This window comes from Sciurus vulgaris (genome assembly GCF_902686455.1).
Source record: "Sciurus vulgaris genome assembly, chromosome: 17".
NCBI lineage: Eukaryota > Metazoa > Chordata > Mammalia > Rodentia > Sciuridae > Sciurus > Sciurus vulgaris.
Window position 1 is genome coordinate 18,601,363 of NC_136478.1, and position 15,814 is coordinate 18,617,176.

General features: G+C 53.7%; 1 protein-coding gene across 2 annotated transcripts; it reads left to right on the forward strand.

Annotated features, from left to right (window-relative positions):
• Positions 1 to 84: 84 nt before the first annotated feature.
• On the forward strand, positions 85 to 15,739 carry FHOD1 (formin homology 2 domain containing 1). Of its 2 annotated transcripts, XM_079119799.1 has the most exons (24): positions 85 to 389; positions 7,912 to 8,018; positions 8,450 to 8,514; positions 8,821 to 8,888; positions 8,961 to 9,066; positions 9,149 to 9,243; positions 9,514 to 9,625; positions 9,719 to 9,813; positions 9,912 to 10,055; positions 10,155 to 10,312; positions 10,391 to 10,567; positions 10,688 to 10,711; positions 11,055 to 11,108; positions 11,894 to 12,009; positions 12,096 to 12,700; positions 12,977 to 13,132; positions 13,342 to 13,524; positions 13,612 to 13,731; positions 13,808 to 13,969; positions 14,367 to 14,557; positions 14,653 to 14,845; positions 14,924 to 15,086; positions 15,162 to 15,362; positions 15,436 to 15,739. In XM_079119799.1, exons 1-24 carry the CDS (start codon positions 189 to 191, stop codon positions 15,516 to 15,518), a joined length of 3,579 nt encoding a protein of 1,192 aa, XP_078975925.1. In that variant the 5' UTR covers positions 85 to 188; the 3' UTR covers positions 15,519 to 15,739. The 2 variants fall into 2 exon arrangements, with proteins under 2 accessions (XP_078975925.1, XP_078975926.1); XM_079119800.1 differs by lacking the exons at positions 10,688 to 10,711; positions 11,055 to 11,108 and having other exon boundaries at positions 86 to 389.
• The last annotated feature ends 75 nt before the right edge of the window (positions 15,740 to 15,814 follow it).

Genomic DNA, 15,814 nt, shown 5'->3' on the forward strand with positions numbered 1-15,814 from the left:
AGTAGTTACCCCCCCCGCGTGCATTTGGGGCCTAGTCTTGGTCCCACCCCCTCCTCGGCCCCGCCTCCGTCTGGCTCCGCCCCCACACAGCGTCCGGTCCGGCCCAGCCCAAGCAGCAGGGCTAGACGAGTGGAAGCTGCTGCGGGTCAGGAACACCGAGGCGCGCGGTGCGAGCCGGTGGCAGGACCATGGCGGGAGGGGAAGACCGTGGGGACGGGGAACCAGTATCAGTGGTGACCGTGAGGGTGCAGTATCTGGAAGACACCGACCCCTTTGCATGTGCCAACTTCCCCGAGCCACGACGGGCCCCTACCTGCAGCCTGGACGGGGCCCTGCCCCTGAGTGCGCAGATACCTGCGCTGCACCGCCTGCTGGGGGCGCCACTCAAGGTGAGAGAAGGAGAAAAGTTGGGGCGATCGGGAGTTCAGGGTCCGCGCCTTGAAAGCCGATGGGAGGTGCCTCTCTAGAAGGGACTGGAGCGTGTACTCAGGAAAAACTTGGGAGTGGGATCCCAGGGTCCATGCTGCTCCGTCTGCGGGCGGCGGAGGCTCTCAGTTTGTGGTCTGTGCTGTCCTGGCTTCTCCTCGAAGTGAGGTCCACCTAAAGAGGTGTCCGGTGACCTCTTGCTGCGGGTCTGCAAAGGTGGCTGCCCTGGACTGAGTGTCAGTAATTGTTCGGGCTGTAACGGACCCAGGAGGCGGAGCTGGGGAGGGGCCAGCTTCCACCTGCTTCAGGTGAGAGGTGTGGTATCAGAAGGAAGGACGGATCCAGGGCGGGCCCCTAGAGGTGGAGTGATATCTGGAGGCTGGAAGTACCCGCCGAGAAGAGACTGCCGGGTGAGGGGAGTCCCCGGGAAGCGACCAGGCCCGGGCTACTCAGAGCGCGGGAGGCTGCACCCGGTGGAAAAGCCCTTTGAGTCACCGCCTCCCCCCACCCCCGCGTACACCCGCCGCTGGTGGCCCGCGCCTGGAAGGGAGGAGGCGGGCCCGGCTAATTTTAAACCTCCGGTCTGCCCTAGTTTACCGGCGCCCCAAGGCCGACTTTGCACAGTACGAAAGAGGCCCTTTTCCAGATGCCGGCCAGACCTCCCCTCCACACGGGCTCGCAGCCCACAGACCCCCTCAGGCAGCCCTTCCGGCACGCTGTTTCCGGGCCAAGGCTCCGGGAGGCACACTTTCATCCCCTGGGGTTCCCTGCCAGCGAGTCGTTCCGAGTAGTGGGGAAACGGCAAAGGAGTTGGTGGGGGTGTCCTCAGCTGGACGTCGAGTTGCGCAAACAGGCCCCCTGGGACCGGGGTCTCCCCTGGAATGTGCCCTGGGCGCCAGGCCCCTAGGCCTGCATTCCTCGCGCTGCTGCCAGCTCCGCCTCCCAGCGCCTGCGGGAGGGGTGGGGAGACTACCGCCTGGGGAGTGGCGCGTGTCCCTGCAGAGACTGGGCTTCAAGGCCACAACTGAAAGGTTGCAGCGTACTACCCATCTCTGGAGTCCTGCCCTATTCACTGGAGCAGACTGAAGTGGACCTAGAAGTGTGTTCAGCCAGAGTTTACCTGCCACTCAGTAGGTGGGCTAGGAAGAAAGGGGTACTGAACTGAGGCGGTTCTGCATCCTGGAACTGCTTCAGAAACAGGCTGGAGCACTACCATAATATAGTATTCCTCCCATTCTCCCACTCTAGAGCAGGACCTACCTCTGACACCCCTCTTTACAAACAGGGTTATACCTGGGAGGTCAGCTGCAGGGAAGAGGTTCAGAACCATCCCTTCTCTTTAGATACCTGGTCTCCTGCATTCAACATTGCAAATATGTTGTATGACTTTAACATACAACAGGAATCTGGGTTTGCTTTCTATCACCACAAATAAAGGAAAAAATAAGACCAAGTCCCCATTCCACCAGGTGCCTTGAGCTGCATGGGAGAATGTTAAGTCCCTCACATCCGACTCTGCTTCTGGTCTGTGCCCTTTCAGGATCTCCCACCTGGAGTACTGAAGACTGCCCCCTCCCCCACTGAGAGACTTTGGGGACCTTCAAGCTAAGTTACCACAGTGTCTGGAACCAGAACTCCCTGGAGCTGGCAGCTTTTCCAGGAATGGTCAGATGCACTGTGATGTGCTTGTCCCAAATATAAACTGTGACCACAGACCCAGAATAGAAGGCTGGAGGAAGAGGGACTGTGAATAGGGATGGGGCAGGAACATCAGAGAGCTGAGGAAGGGGGAGCAAGGCTCCTCCTCACAGGAAATGTCAACAACTGGTTCCTCCCCTCGTCCTTTAAGCTGGTGCCCCAGAAGCCCAGACATGACTCAGGCATACTTTGCTAGCCTTCCAAAAGGAAGAGGTGGCCTAAAACCCAGGCATCACTGTCCCAGGCTATAGGGCAGAAATAATAGAGAGGGGTTGCCTACCCACTGCTGTTTCCTGTGTACAGTTGTCAAGCAGAGGACAGAACACAACCAAGTGACCTCTGGCCTCCCACTCTGGAGCACTGGTCTCCATCATCCCTGTACACCCTGCACCCTCCCTGGGTGTGTATAGAAGAGGGCCCACTCTCTCTGGGATTCTGCCCCCACACTCCACTGGGCCTGGAGTTCCCCTGAGGACTCTGTTTTTAAACCATTTCAGAGCTTGCAGGTCTGAGAAGGCCTTGCTCATTTCCTCCAAGTCTAGGAGGAAGCTCCTGTTCATAGCCTCTGACTCATCTCCTGGCCCTGGTTGGTGGGGGAAGCCTGACAGTGCCTTGGGTCAGGCTGAAAGTTCCCAGATGAGGGGCACTCAGGAGTGTCTTTCTCTCATATATGTAAAGGCTCTCTCAGCCCAAGGACTTGCCCCCACCCCAGGGAGAATTGGTTCTTTAGCATCTTATTTCTTAATTCAGAGCTAATCATTTCTACCTTCTCTTCTAGAAAGGACCTTAGGAGCCCCCTCTGAGACTCAAAAGGGCTCGCCACATCTGGGATACTACTCACTTCTTCTTGAGCATTGAGTAGAGGACCTGAGGTGTTTCTCTGATCTTGTTGCAAGGGCTAGAGGAGTCCACTCTTCCTGGCAGCAAGGATAACCCTAGAAATCCAGTCATTACCAATAATTTTGTTCCCCCAGCCAACTGTGACTGAAGATTAGAGTAGGACAGGCGTGGCATGGTACCAGAATATGTCCTGACCCTACTCCAATTCACTCCAGCCCTGTTTACCCCTCAGGAGCCCTTATGGCAAGGGGGCTCAAGTATGAAACTGACCTTCTAGGTTAGGGACTAACTGAAGGAGTCCTTGTAGATTCTTAAGGGGACTGTAGGGTGCTCTGGTGATGAATGGAAATCTTTCATCCCCTGCTATGGAGTCACTTTGAAGACTGGAGAAAATTGGAATGTGAGCCTGAATGGTGGCCTTCCAGCTTTTCGTGTGGCATGTTCCAGCTGCTGGTCTTTCTGGGCTAGAGAAGCTGGACCCTAGGACCTAGGTCCTGGCGGAGGTAGATTTTGTGACCCTAGTGACTAGCATGTACTGTGTATGTGTGTGTGTGTGTGTGTGTGTGTGTGTGTGTGTGTGTATTTGTGTTCCCTTGTTGGAACTGGGAGGACCAGTTTGGGATATTTACAAAATCCAGAAAACTGAGGGGGCAGTATCCAGCCCTTGGCAATCCTGCAGGCCCCAGCCCACACTCCACTTTCTTTTCAGGGTTCCCTGGAGCTCTTTCAAGGCCCATCCACACAAGATCTGAGTCAATTAGTCCTGGTTCCATTCAAGGCTACCTAGAGCAATTCATTTTCTTTCTGAGGCTTGGTTTCCTCACTTGGAAAAAGATAATCAGGAGAATCAAATGAACTAGGCATCCATACAGTGGAGGCATAACAAATGTGGATTTCCTTCCCCAGAGCCCATCCATGTCATATCATCCAGGAAGTCTCAGTCTAACTAGAGACATAAGATAAAAGGAAAGGAGGGTCTTAAGAGTACAGGGTCCTATGTTTATAGAAAAGGAGTCAAAAGAGGTACTGTACCAAAACAAGAGCCCTTCAGCATGTAATTCTGTCCTCTCCTCCATCTTCCTTGCACTCTATTGCTGCATATTCATGCTTACCTGATTACACTGTTATAAAAAGTATTGGGGGTGGGGGCGTGGCTAGAGCCAGGCCTGTTTGGTACATGTCTGTAATCCCAGCAACTCATGAGACTGAGACAGAAGAATCACAAGTTCAAGGCCAGTCTCAGCAACTTGGTGAGACTCCCCCATCCCAAAATTTAAAAAACAGAAAACCCCACTAAAACCCCAAAATGTAACTCAGTGGTAAAGCCCTGGATTCAATCCCCAGTATCAAAAATGGGGAAAGGATAGATACCATGATCCCTTAAACTGCTTTATCCTGTATATAAAACCATATGTGGGCTGGGGGCTGGGGAGATAGCTCAGTTGGCAGAGTGCTTGCCTGTCAAGCACGAGGCCCTGTGTTCGATCCCCAGCACCGCAAAAAAAAAAAAAAAAAAAACCACCATATGTAAGGGGACTTGGAGTATAGCTAAGTGGTAGGGCACTTGCCTAGTGCATGCAAGGTCCTGGGTTTGATACCCAGCCCTGCAAAACTAAAAACTAAAAACTAAATAAATAAATAAAATAAAACCATATGTAACCAATGAGTTTAGGCTGCCAGAAAAGCCTGAGTCTGGAGAGTAAAGAGAAAAGTGGGCTGAAGGCTGAAGTGAGGGGCTGAGCCTAGAATGGGGGAGGGATTCAATCCAAAGATAGACACCAGAGAAGTGAGGAAGACAAGATCCAGGATGGAGCTGAGAATATGGGCCTGTATATAGCATTGTCAGCAGGGACTGGGTTTGGACTTGCTCAAACCTGGCCTAGTCCCAGGGTGTGAGAAACAAGGGCCAGAGGTTTGGCTTTCAGAATGGTGACCCCAGGAAGGAACCACGAGTGTGAAGGATAAGCACCACCCCGGTGGCAGAAATCTCCCCTTTTTGCTGCTGACTGACTCTCACCCACCATCCCCCACCTCCACCAGGACAGGTAGCTGGGGTTTGAGGGACACTGTTTTGAAGGCATTAGACTAGATGTTACCCCTGGATCTTCTCCCTAGGATTGGAACACTAGCAGGACTGGACAAGTAAAGCAACTGAGGAGGTCTTGTCTCTGATCATAGAGGAAAGGGTGAGACTTGCCTGAGGAAGCTAGAGGAGATGGACCACTTAGTCCCAACAGGTATTCTGGAGGAAAGGGCCATTCTCTGCTCACTTGGGATGGGAGCACACAAGACTGCATACAGAAGGGGAAGACAGCATTGTGGGCCTAACCTCTGTGGATATGCTACTTTAACCTGTGCACAGACATACCTAATCATATACCTAGGTGTGTGAGTGGTTACCATGGCTAATATGATCAACCTCCAGTGTTTACCAATCTGCCCCTCCCCTTTCTTAGCACTCATGGAAGTTGTGATTCGACATTTATGGTGAGCTTTTTCTGAGTCAAGCCTGTCTGTCTTCCTTGCTGGACTGGAAGGATGGGAAGGCAGAGGTATCTGGTTCCTGCTGGGTCCTCTGCACCTTAAACAGTTTGGTTAATGAATGTGTGATTGGGGTGACTAGAAGCGGGGTTGTAGCTCTGGGGTATGTATGTTTTCTCTAGGAACCCAGAATACTCCGTCCAAGATGCAGGCAGAGGAGACTGGGCTGGGCTGGAGTGTTGGGGTAGGCTGTCCCCGCCCCCCCCCCCCCCGCTCCCCCCCATCATGAAGAGGGATCATGAAGGTGACCTTAAATGAGCTGGCCCTGGGCAAGATACCCCTAGCCCTAGGATCTTGATGCCCCCTTTCAGGCCTATATTCTCAGTAGGCCCTGGAGAGGATGACTCTGCTCCCAGGGAGGGGACAGAGGCCAGGCCCGCCCAAGGCGCCCAAGGAAGGGCAGGCAGCCAGGCAGGAAGTGGGACAGAACAGGCTGGAGTGTTTGTCCTGTGTCCTGTGTCCCAAGCGAGGGGGGGTGTGGGGGGGGTCACCCAAGGGCCCTACAGGGGTTAAACTGCCAGGAGGGAGCCAGATCAGATTCTGAGGCAGGAGTAGGGGTGCCAAGCAGTGGCAGAGGCTGAAGCTGGACTCCCTTTCCCCCCAGGGAACCAAGAGCAGCTGGAAACCCTTGGGTGGGGTCCAGAGCAGGGCAGGGCTGACCAAACAGCAGGACAAATGTTGGATTTGACTTGTTCAGTGAAATGGAGACCATAAGACCTTCTGGCTTTCCAGAAGTGGGCTCTTCCTGGGCCATAGCACCTGAAGGGTCAGAGTGGCTCAAATAAAGGGGACTTTGCTTAGCCCTGCATACCAGCACTGTATGGTGGGGGAGATGTCCATATCAAAGCACAGTGTTGCCCTCAGACTCTCTGGAGTCACATCATTCTGGCCTTTCTATAAGGTGTTTTTCAAGGGCTAAGTGCCATGCCTGGTGGTGGTGGATGGGAGCCAAGTTTAGGGGACAAAAACATGGAAAGTGAATACATGGATGGAGCACATATCTTCGTGTTACAAATGCCTGTTTCAGGGCCCACTATAGATTGACTGAGTCAAACTCTAAAATCTGAGATCCAACTAGTACCATTATAACTCGGGAGAAAGACAAAGCAACTGAGGCCTAAAGGGTCTTGGGAGTCTATAGATCATCCCCTGTTCCTCAATATCTTACTTGCAGAGATGTTCCCAGCTCTGCCAGCTGAGTTTGCACCTTACTACATGCTTAACATTTTCTCTCTGAGCTTCAATACTTTGTAGCTACAGCTTTTCACCCCACATGCTTATGAGCTTCCTTGAAGGCGGGAACTTCCTTCCATCTTCTCTCCATGCCCCTTCTTCATTTGTGTTCATTACTTCAACAAGTATTCAGTGAACACTTGCTATGTGCCAGGTGCTATGCTAAGATCTGCAGGTATAGCAGGGAACATCACAGGCAGAGTGCCTGAACCCGGTCAATGAGGAAGGAGACTAGTGTTGTGTCAAGGATATTATAAGGTTGTATGGGATGTCTCAGCAAGGAGCATATATACTGAGTGGGGTGGACTCCGTAGCATTGGCTGGACGATACAGGAAGGCTTTCCAAAATTGTTATCTAATCTGAAACCTAGAGAATAAATATGTGTTAACCAGGAGAGGAGATGGCACATACAAAGGGCAAGAAAGCCCGACACCTCAGATGGATGGGTTCAGTACATAAAAAGTGTTTGAGAAACAATTGCTGAAGGAATGCACAGCTACAGTGTAGATGCTTGTGTGCCTCTCTGCCACACCCCAAGTGGAAAGTAAGAGGTTATAGGAGATTTTGTTTTCTTGTTTGGTACTGGGGATTGAATCCAGGGACACTTTATCACTAAACTACATCCCCAGTCCTTTTTATTTTTTATTTTGAGACAGGATCTTGCTAGGTTGCTAAGGTTGACCTCCAATTTGTGATCATCCTGCCTTAGCTTCTCAAGCCTCTGGGATTACAGGCATGTGCCACTATGCCTGGCACCTCTTCCCCAGCTGTATTAGTCAGCTTTGTGTTACTATAATGAAATACCATGGCAATTAACTTATAAAAAGATAAAAAGTTAATTTTGGTCTATTGTTCTGAGGGTTTAAGTCCAAAGAGAATGGCCCTATTTCTTTGGGCCTCTGGTGAGGGTGGCATATCATGACAGGAGTACTTAGCAAAGCAAATTGCTTACATCTCATGAACCAGAAAGCAAAGAGAAAGACTGGACTGGCTGGGGTCTCATAATCCCTCTGAGGGCATCTTAAGAGCCTTCCCTAGGCTCCACCTTACAAAGGTTCCACCACTTCTCAATAGCCCCAACCTGGGGAACGAGCCCTTAACACATGGACTGCAGGGGACATTCAACATCTAAACTATAGCACCAGCCCTAACAGCTATTCTTTTACCCCCAGCTGGAGGATTGTGCCCTGCAAGTGTCTCCCTCTGGATACTACCTGGACCCTGAGCTGTCCCTGGAAGAGCAGCGGGAGATGTTGGAGGGCTTCTATGAAGAGATCAGGTTAGAACTGATAGAGCCAGAGAGGCAAGGAGCCCTTCCCCATCTTCCACAGGAGCCAACATGGGTCTGGCTCAAGCCCCCACCCTTGTCTCCACCAGGGGCTGGCTCAGGTGTCAGCAACTGAGACACTTGATCTACAGCCTGGGCCAGGGGTCACCTCCTGCCACCCCAGGGAACTGTGCCAGGGGAATCACAAAGCCTGGCAGTGTTACCTGCTGCCTAAGATGGATGTAGGAGCTCTCCCACATACCTGAAATACCTGTGTTTACACAAACTCTCCTGTCTGGCCAAGCCTTGGGCCCTTGGAGTAGTGGTTAGGAAGGAAGGAACTGGGCCAGGGTTGGCATGTGGAGGACTTTTGCTGCATTGGTTCAGGGGGTGGGACCTTGAGGAATGGGCTGGGAGCTGCTGACTAGGCTGCTTGATTCCAGCAAAGGGCGGAAGCCCACTTTGATTCTGCGAACCCAGCTGTCAGTGAGAGTCAACGCTATCTTGGGTGAGTGTGTCCTCCCAGTATCCCCACCTCCATAGCTCAGTTGGTCCAGTTTCTTTCAGGCCTGTGTGAGACTGTGGACAGAGTAGATTGGAGACTGAATGTGCCCCCTCTTTCCCTCCCCTGACCTCTTTTCCCAGGGCCAGGGCTAATGCCTCAGCTAGATTACAGTGGTGGCAGTAGCAGGAAGTACCCAGAGTTAGGGAATAGAGGAGAATACTAGAATCTTCTTTGGTGGGAGGTTGTGGTTGTGTCTTCGTGGAGGAAGACTGTCACCTTGAGGGTTTCATGCCTATCTACCCCTTGCAGAAAAACTGTATGGGTCCAGTGGCCCTGAGCTCCGCCGTTCCCTCTTCTCACTGAAGCAAATCTTCCAGGTGAGGCCCAGAGGCAGGCTGGGGATGGGTGGCCAGCCCAAACCTCCCTAAAATCCCCTGTGGTACCTCTAGGAAGACAAGGACCTGGTACCTGAATTTGTGCACTCAGAAGGACTGAGTTGCCTGATTCGTGTGGGTGCTGCTGCTGACCACAACTACCAAAGCTACATCCTTCGAGGTCAGTTCCATTCCTCCCTTATGACTTCTGCCCCAACCCCGACCCCACCCCCACTGACCTCTTCCCATACCTGTGTCCACAGCACTGGGCCAGCTGATGCTTTTTGTGGATGGGATGCTGGGGGTGGTAGCCCACAGTGAGACAGTGCAATGGCTGTACACACTGTGTGCCAGTCTGGTAAGTGTCCCTTTACCCAGCCAGGCACCCCTTTCACATTGCTTGTCTGGGCCCCAGTTTCCTCTCCTACAAAGTGGGCTGGAATGGAGCAAATCTGAGGCTCCTCTAAGCCTAGATGGCATTTCTGGGCCTAGGCCTGGAACCAAGGTCTTTCAGCCTAGACTATTCTTTCTCAGTCTAACCCCAGAAGCTCTTCCCTTCCCCCTTCCTACAGGAGCTAGCAGAGGTCTGTCCCAAACCCCACTCACATGTAGTGACATCTTCCCATAGTCCCGCTTGGTGGTGAAGACGGCCTTGAAGCTGCTGCTGGTGTTTGTGGAATACTCTGAAAACAACGCACCGCTTTTCATCCAGGCAGTCAACTCTGTGGCCAGTGCCACCGGTCAGAGCCTGTCCCTTCCCCTGCTTCCCTTCAGAACCCTCTGTCCTGCTTGCCCCCCACCCACCCATGACGACTCGCCTTTCTGTGTGGCAGGTGCTCTTCCCTGGGCTAATCTGGTAACTATCCTGGAAGAGAAGAATGGTGCTGATCCTGAGCTGTTGGTGTATACTGTCACCCTTATCAACAAGGTGTGGTGGGGGGACCAGGTGCTAACTATGGGGCCCTGGGGTTGCTGACATACGGTCCCCACCACCCTCTGCCTTGGCTTTCTATCCCTTCTCTCCAGACGCTGGCTGCACTCCCAGATCAGGACTCCTTCTACGACGTGACAGATGCACTGGAGCAGCAGGGCATGGAGGCCCTGGTACAGCGCCACTTGGGCACTGCGGGCACTGATGTTGACCTGCGCACACAGCTTATGCTCTATGAGGTGGGCCCGAAGTAGGAGAATGGGAGGGAGAGGTGCAGTTCCCCAGCACGGCCTACAGGGCCTCAACCACAGGCTCACTCCCTGGCCTACCTCGGCTAGAGCGCCCTACGATTGGAAGATGGAGACTTGGAAGAAGCAGCAGCCGCTGCAGCTGCAGGTGGTCGGCGGGAGCGACGAAAGCCCTCTTCAGAAGAGGGCAAGAGGAGCCGCCGATCTCTGGAAGCGGGAGGCTGTCCTATGCGTGCCCCAGAACCTGGGTAAGTACGCGCCTGGGGAGCTGGGGAGGGGTGAGTCAGCCAGGCGTGACCCGATCTGCTGACAGGCCCTACCTGCAGCCCCACAGGCTCCGCCTCGCCGATAGGCCCCGCCTCTTCCACCAGCCCTGCCCAGCTGATAAGCCCTGCCTCCAGCCCTGTGGGCCCTGCCTCGGGGCTCGGTACCTTGATGAACCTTCTTCCTGTCATTTCCGTGGCGCCCTCAGCCGGCAGCTCCTGTGAGAGGAGCATCTACAAGTAAGTAGGAAGATAGAGGCGGCTCCCAGAGTCCTGTCTCCAACTGTCCCTCCACTTTGTGCCCCTCCACGGGCCCTCAGCCTCCTCTGCCCAAACGCGTGCTTTTCTCTTTCTTTCCAGACTTCACCAAACTGCTCCCGTTTGGTAAGTGACTGCTGGGCGTGGGGTTCAGCTCTGCCTGGACCTCCTCCTGTGGCTTCTCTTTATCTCCTTCCAACATTCCACCTGTCTTTGCCTCTTGTCGTGTCTCCCTGCTCCCTTTCCGTTTCTGTCAGTCTTGTTCTGCTCTTTGACTCTACTGCACGCTGTCCTGCTTCATGTCTGTCTTTCCCCTCCCTTTTCAGTGTCCTCATGTCCTCCTACCTCCTCTACTTCTTTCTCTTCCTCCCGATTTTACTGCCCAAACTCTGTGTAAGTGCCAGAAAATGGGCCTTGAGGTGGAACCAGCACCACAGTTACCATCTCTTCCTCTCATCCCCCCACCCAGGGCCCCTGAGAGCCCACCCGTCCCCCAGTCCCCTACTGGGCAGGCCAGGCTGGAGTAAGTACAGAGGCCAACCTGCCAGGCCTGCCATGTGCTCAGGGCTTCAGCATCGCTTCCTCAGCAGGGGTTCCACATGCCCCAGGCAGCCAGAACTGGGGGATTCTCAGACCCTCCTCCTGCCACCAGATTTATGCCTCCATAGTAACCCAAAGAGCAAGCATTGGGAAAGCAGTTCACTGCGGTGAAAGTGGTCCCTGTGCTTCAATTGTGAAACTTTAACAGCTTAAACCAGAAATGGGAATAGGGATACTCAGCTTGGGAACAGAGCAGGGAGGGGATCTAGGGTGCAGTGTGGTATGTGAGTGGTGGAGCAACCTAAAACTGAGGGAAGGGTCATGACTGGGACCAACAGAAACTGGAGGGGCCAGAAAGAAAACATTGGATCACATTCATTATTTCGACATAAACTGAGTGCCCATCATTTACTAGGTCCTTTTCTACAGGCAGGCTGTAGGTCTCAATAGCTGCCAGACAACCAACCCCTTTCCCTGCTGTAAAGGTCCTTATCTAAAGGCAGGACAGTGAACATGAAAGTTGCAAGTTAGATGTTAAGTAGAGCTTTTCCCTTACCTTGACCTAGGAATGTTGGATTGGCACTAACTACCCAGATGTGGAGAATTGAACAGGGGCTCGCCTTGGGGGCACAGGGGTCTGCTCAGCGCATGGACTGTGCCTGTGTGTGCCTGCAGTTGGGGGCATTGTCCAGGAGCTCAGCAAGGCATGTGCACCACCCTGGGCTGGACTTGTGTCAGACACCATCACTGACAAGTATCTCCCCTCAGAGCCCGGTTCCTGGAGAGTGTGGCTGCAGCAGAAACAGAGAAGCAGGCTGCACTGGCCCATGGCCGGGCAGAGACACTGGCTGGGGCCACACCAGATGAGGTGGATGGACCCCCAGGTGAGTAGGCAGCTGGACAGAATCCAAAATCCCACCCTTGTAGTGCATAGAGGGCATGATGCCAATAGCTGCTTCCCTTTTTCTAGGCATCCGGGAACTGTGGGACTCCCCAGAGCCAACCCCTGCACCCAGAACACCCCAGAGCCCGGTCCCTCGAATCCTGCTCCCGGCCCAGCAGAGTCTTGAGCTGGAGCCTAAGGAACCACTGGTGCCACCAAGCCCCAAGGCTGAGCCCAGCCAGGAGCTCCCAACTCGTATACCAAAGCTCTGCATTGGGGACCTAGACTTCTCAGATCTAGGGGAGGATGAAGATCGGGACATATTAAATGTAGAATCTGTGGAAGCCGGGAAAGGGGTTCCACCCCCACCGCCCCCACTTCCCCTGCACTCTGGAGGCCCCCCACATCCTCCTCCCCCACCACCCCCACCCATCAAAGGCTCCTGCCCACTACCTCCACCCCTGGCTGCCCCTCTTCCCCACTCAGCACCTGATGGCCCAGCCCTCCCCACCAAGAGAAAGACTGTAAAACTCTTCTGGCGGGAGTTAAAGCTAGCTGGGGACCATGGGAGCTCTGGAAACCGCTTTGGTCCCTGCCCCACGCTGTGGGCCTCCTTGGAGCCTGTCACAGTGGACACAGCCCGGCTGGAACACTTGTTTGAATCCCGAGCCAAGGATGTACTACCCTCCAAGGTAAATCAACCAGAGATGGTAGAAATCAGAGATCAAGGGGCTGAGCTAGTTCCTCTTCTCCCAAATGGGGAAACCAGGATAAAGAGAGGAGAAGGACTTGTCTTAGACTCTTTTAATAAAGCATTGGCACAGCCCTCATAGAATTTCAGCTTATCCCAGTGTTTTGTGTCCCAGATTCCCAGTTGTAGAATCATTAAGTCATTTAGGGGAGGACCTTGGAGTGCTCTCTCAAGATTGATGCCCCAATCTTTCACTGCTCTTCCCTCAATCTTGTAGAAAGCTGGTGAGGGCCGCAGGACAATGACCACAGTGCTGGACCCCAAGCGCAGCAACGCCATCAACATTGGCCTAACCACGTTGCCACCTGTGCATGTCATTAAGGCTTCCCTGCTCAATTTTGATGAGTTTGCTGTCAGCAAGGATGGCATTGAGGTGGGGATACCCAATGATATGAAAGGGAGGTGGGAGGTCTGGCCCTCTTCTTAGGTGGACATTTCCAGTCCCTCTGGTGGTGGGGATGGGCTTAACATTTCTGCAGGGCATTTGCCAGACCCTGGGTCTCTCTCAGATGACCTGAGGAGTCAGAGCCACAATGCACGAGGCCTCAGGCTAACACTGTGGCGGGGCGGTTGCATCCTCAGAAGCTACTGACCATGATGCCCACAGAGGAAGAGAGGCAGAAGATTGAGGAAGCCCAGCTGGCCAACCCTGATGTACCCCTGGGCCCAGCTGAGAATTTCTTGATGACTCTTGCCTCTATTGGGGGCCTGGCTGCCCGGCTACAACTCTGGGCCTTCAAGCTGGACTATGACAGCATGGAACGGGTACCTGGGTCATAAAGTGGGACAGGCAGTGAGGACAGGTAAGCATGATGGCCATGTAGTCTAAGGCCCCTGGTTGCCCTACACCAGGAAATTGCAGAGCCACTGTTTGACCTGAAAGTGGGAATGGAACAGCTGGTGCAGAATGCCACCTTCCGTTGCATCCTGGCTACCCTGCTGGCTGTGGGCAACTTCCTCAATGGCTCCCAGGTAAGTGAGAGCACATGAAGACTAGAGGTTAGGGCTCTGGAGCCAGCCAGGCCCAGGCTCAAATGGAGTCTTTCAGAGCAGTGGCTTTGAGCTGAGCTACCTGGAGAAGGTGTCTGAGGTGAAGGACACAGTGCGCCGGCAGTCACTGCTGTACCATCTCTGCTCCCTGGTGCTCCAGACCCGACCCGATTCCTCCGACCTCTACTCAGAAATCCCTGCCCTGACCCGCTGCGCCAAGGTTAGCACCAGCAAAAGATTCAATTAAAATTGGCCGGGCACAAGGGAGCATTACTTCCTAGGGCTGGCTCCACTCTCTTTCCCCTATTTGGGCTGCCATGCCAGGGTGTGCTCCAGCTGCAGGTGTGTGAACCATATGCCCTGCCAGAAGCATTTCCCTTTCTTGGCCTGGCTACACCTACTCAGTCTTTTGAGTCTCAGTTTAGCTGCCACTTCCTCCAAGAAGCCTTCTGTTCCCTATTGCATCAAATAGACTTGTCTCTTACATTCAACTTTAAACTTTTGGAGAACAGAGGCCAGTTGTGTCCCTAGGCCCACAAGAGCCAGTCTGGTAGAGGCAGCCTCAGGCACTGTCTTACCTTTGGGGGGATAGCACATGTACCCATTGGCTTTTCCAGGTGGACTTTGATCAGCTGACAGAGAACCTGGGGCAGCTGGAGCGCCGGAGCCGGGCAGCTGAGGAGAACCTGCGGAGCTTGACCAAGCATGAACTGGCCCCAGCTCTGCGTGCTCGCCTCACTCACTTCCTGGCCCACTGCGCCCGTCGCGTTGCCATGTTGACGGTAGTGCACCGTCGTGTTTACAACAGGTAGGGGTGTGGGCCCAAAAGAAGCAGGACTACCACCACCATCCCTCAAAGGGCAAGCAGGACTGCCCATCCCTCCCCTACTCCAACCTGCCTAGGTTTCATGCCTTCCTGCTCTACCTGGGCTACACTGCACAAACAGCCCGCGAAGTGCGCATCATGCAGTTCTGCCACACGCTGCGTGAGTTTGCACTAGAGTATAGGACTTGCCGTGAACGGGTACTGCAGCAGCAGCAGAAGCGAGCCACATACCGTGAGCGCAACAAGACCCGGGGACGCATGATCACTGAGGTGGTTACCCTTCTAGGTCTTGACTGCTGCCCCTGGTTCCTTTCCCCTACTCCCAGCTCACTCTTCTCCCCTCTCCAGACAGAGAAGTTCTCAGGTGTGGCAGGGGAAACCCCCAGCAATCCATCTATCCCAGTGGCTGTGGGAAGTGGACCAGGCCGGGGTGATGCTGACAGTCATGCCAGTATGAAGAGTCTATTGACCAGCAGGCCAGAGGATACTACACATGGCCGCCGCAGCAGAGGTGGGACCTATCACTGCTGAGGGTAATGGGGTCTAGGGCTACCTTGGCTTGACCTCCCTATCTGGTCTCCCACAGGTATGGTCCAGAGTAGCTCTCCAATCATGCCTTCAGCAGGGAGCCCCTCCACTGCACCCCCTGAAGAATCCCCAGGCTCCAGTTTACCCAGTGACACATCAGATGAGATCATGGACTTGCTAGTACAATCAGTGACCAAGAGCAGTCCCCGAGCAGCTACAGCTCGGGAAAGGAAGCGTTCCCGTGGCAATCGTAAATCTTGTGAGTACCCGCCATAAGCCCACTACTTGCCCTAACCCCATCACCCTCCTCCAACCCTACTCTGTCCCTACAGTGAGAAGAACACTGAAGAGTGGGCTCGGAGATGACCTGGTGCAGGCGCTCGGTCTGAGCAAGACTCCTGGCCTGGAGGTATGAAGGTGCTGCCTCAAGAAACCTATCTGGATCTGAGCTTGCAGCATAAGAGACTATAGAGCAAGGAGGACACAAAGCAGAATTCTGGTCCCAGAACCCAGGTCCAGGGACCAGTATCTTGAGCAGTATTAAGTGTGTGTGTGTGTATGTGTGTGTGCGTGTGTGTGTATATGTGCTCATGTGTGAGTTCCCTACTTGGTGCAAAATAAAGTTTTCTTAGCTAATTCCAGAGCCTTTTTCCTTTCAAGGTCCCCCAAGCTGAGCCTACAGCAAGAAGGAAATACCACAGGAGTAGTTCT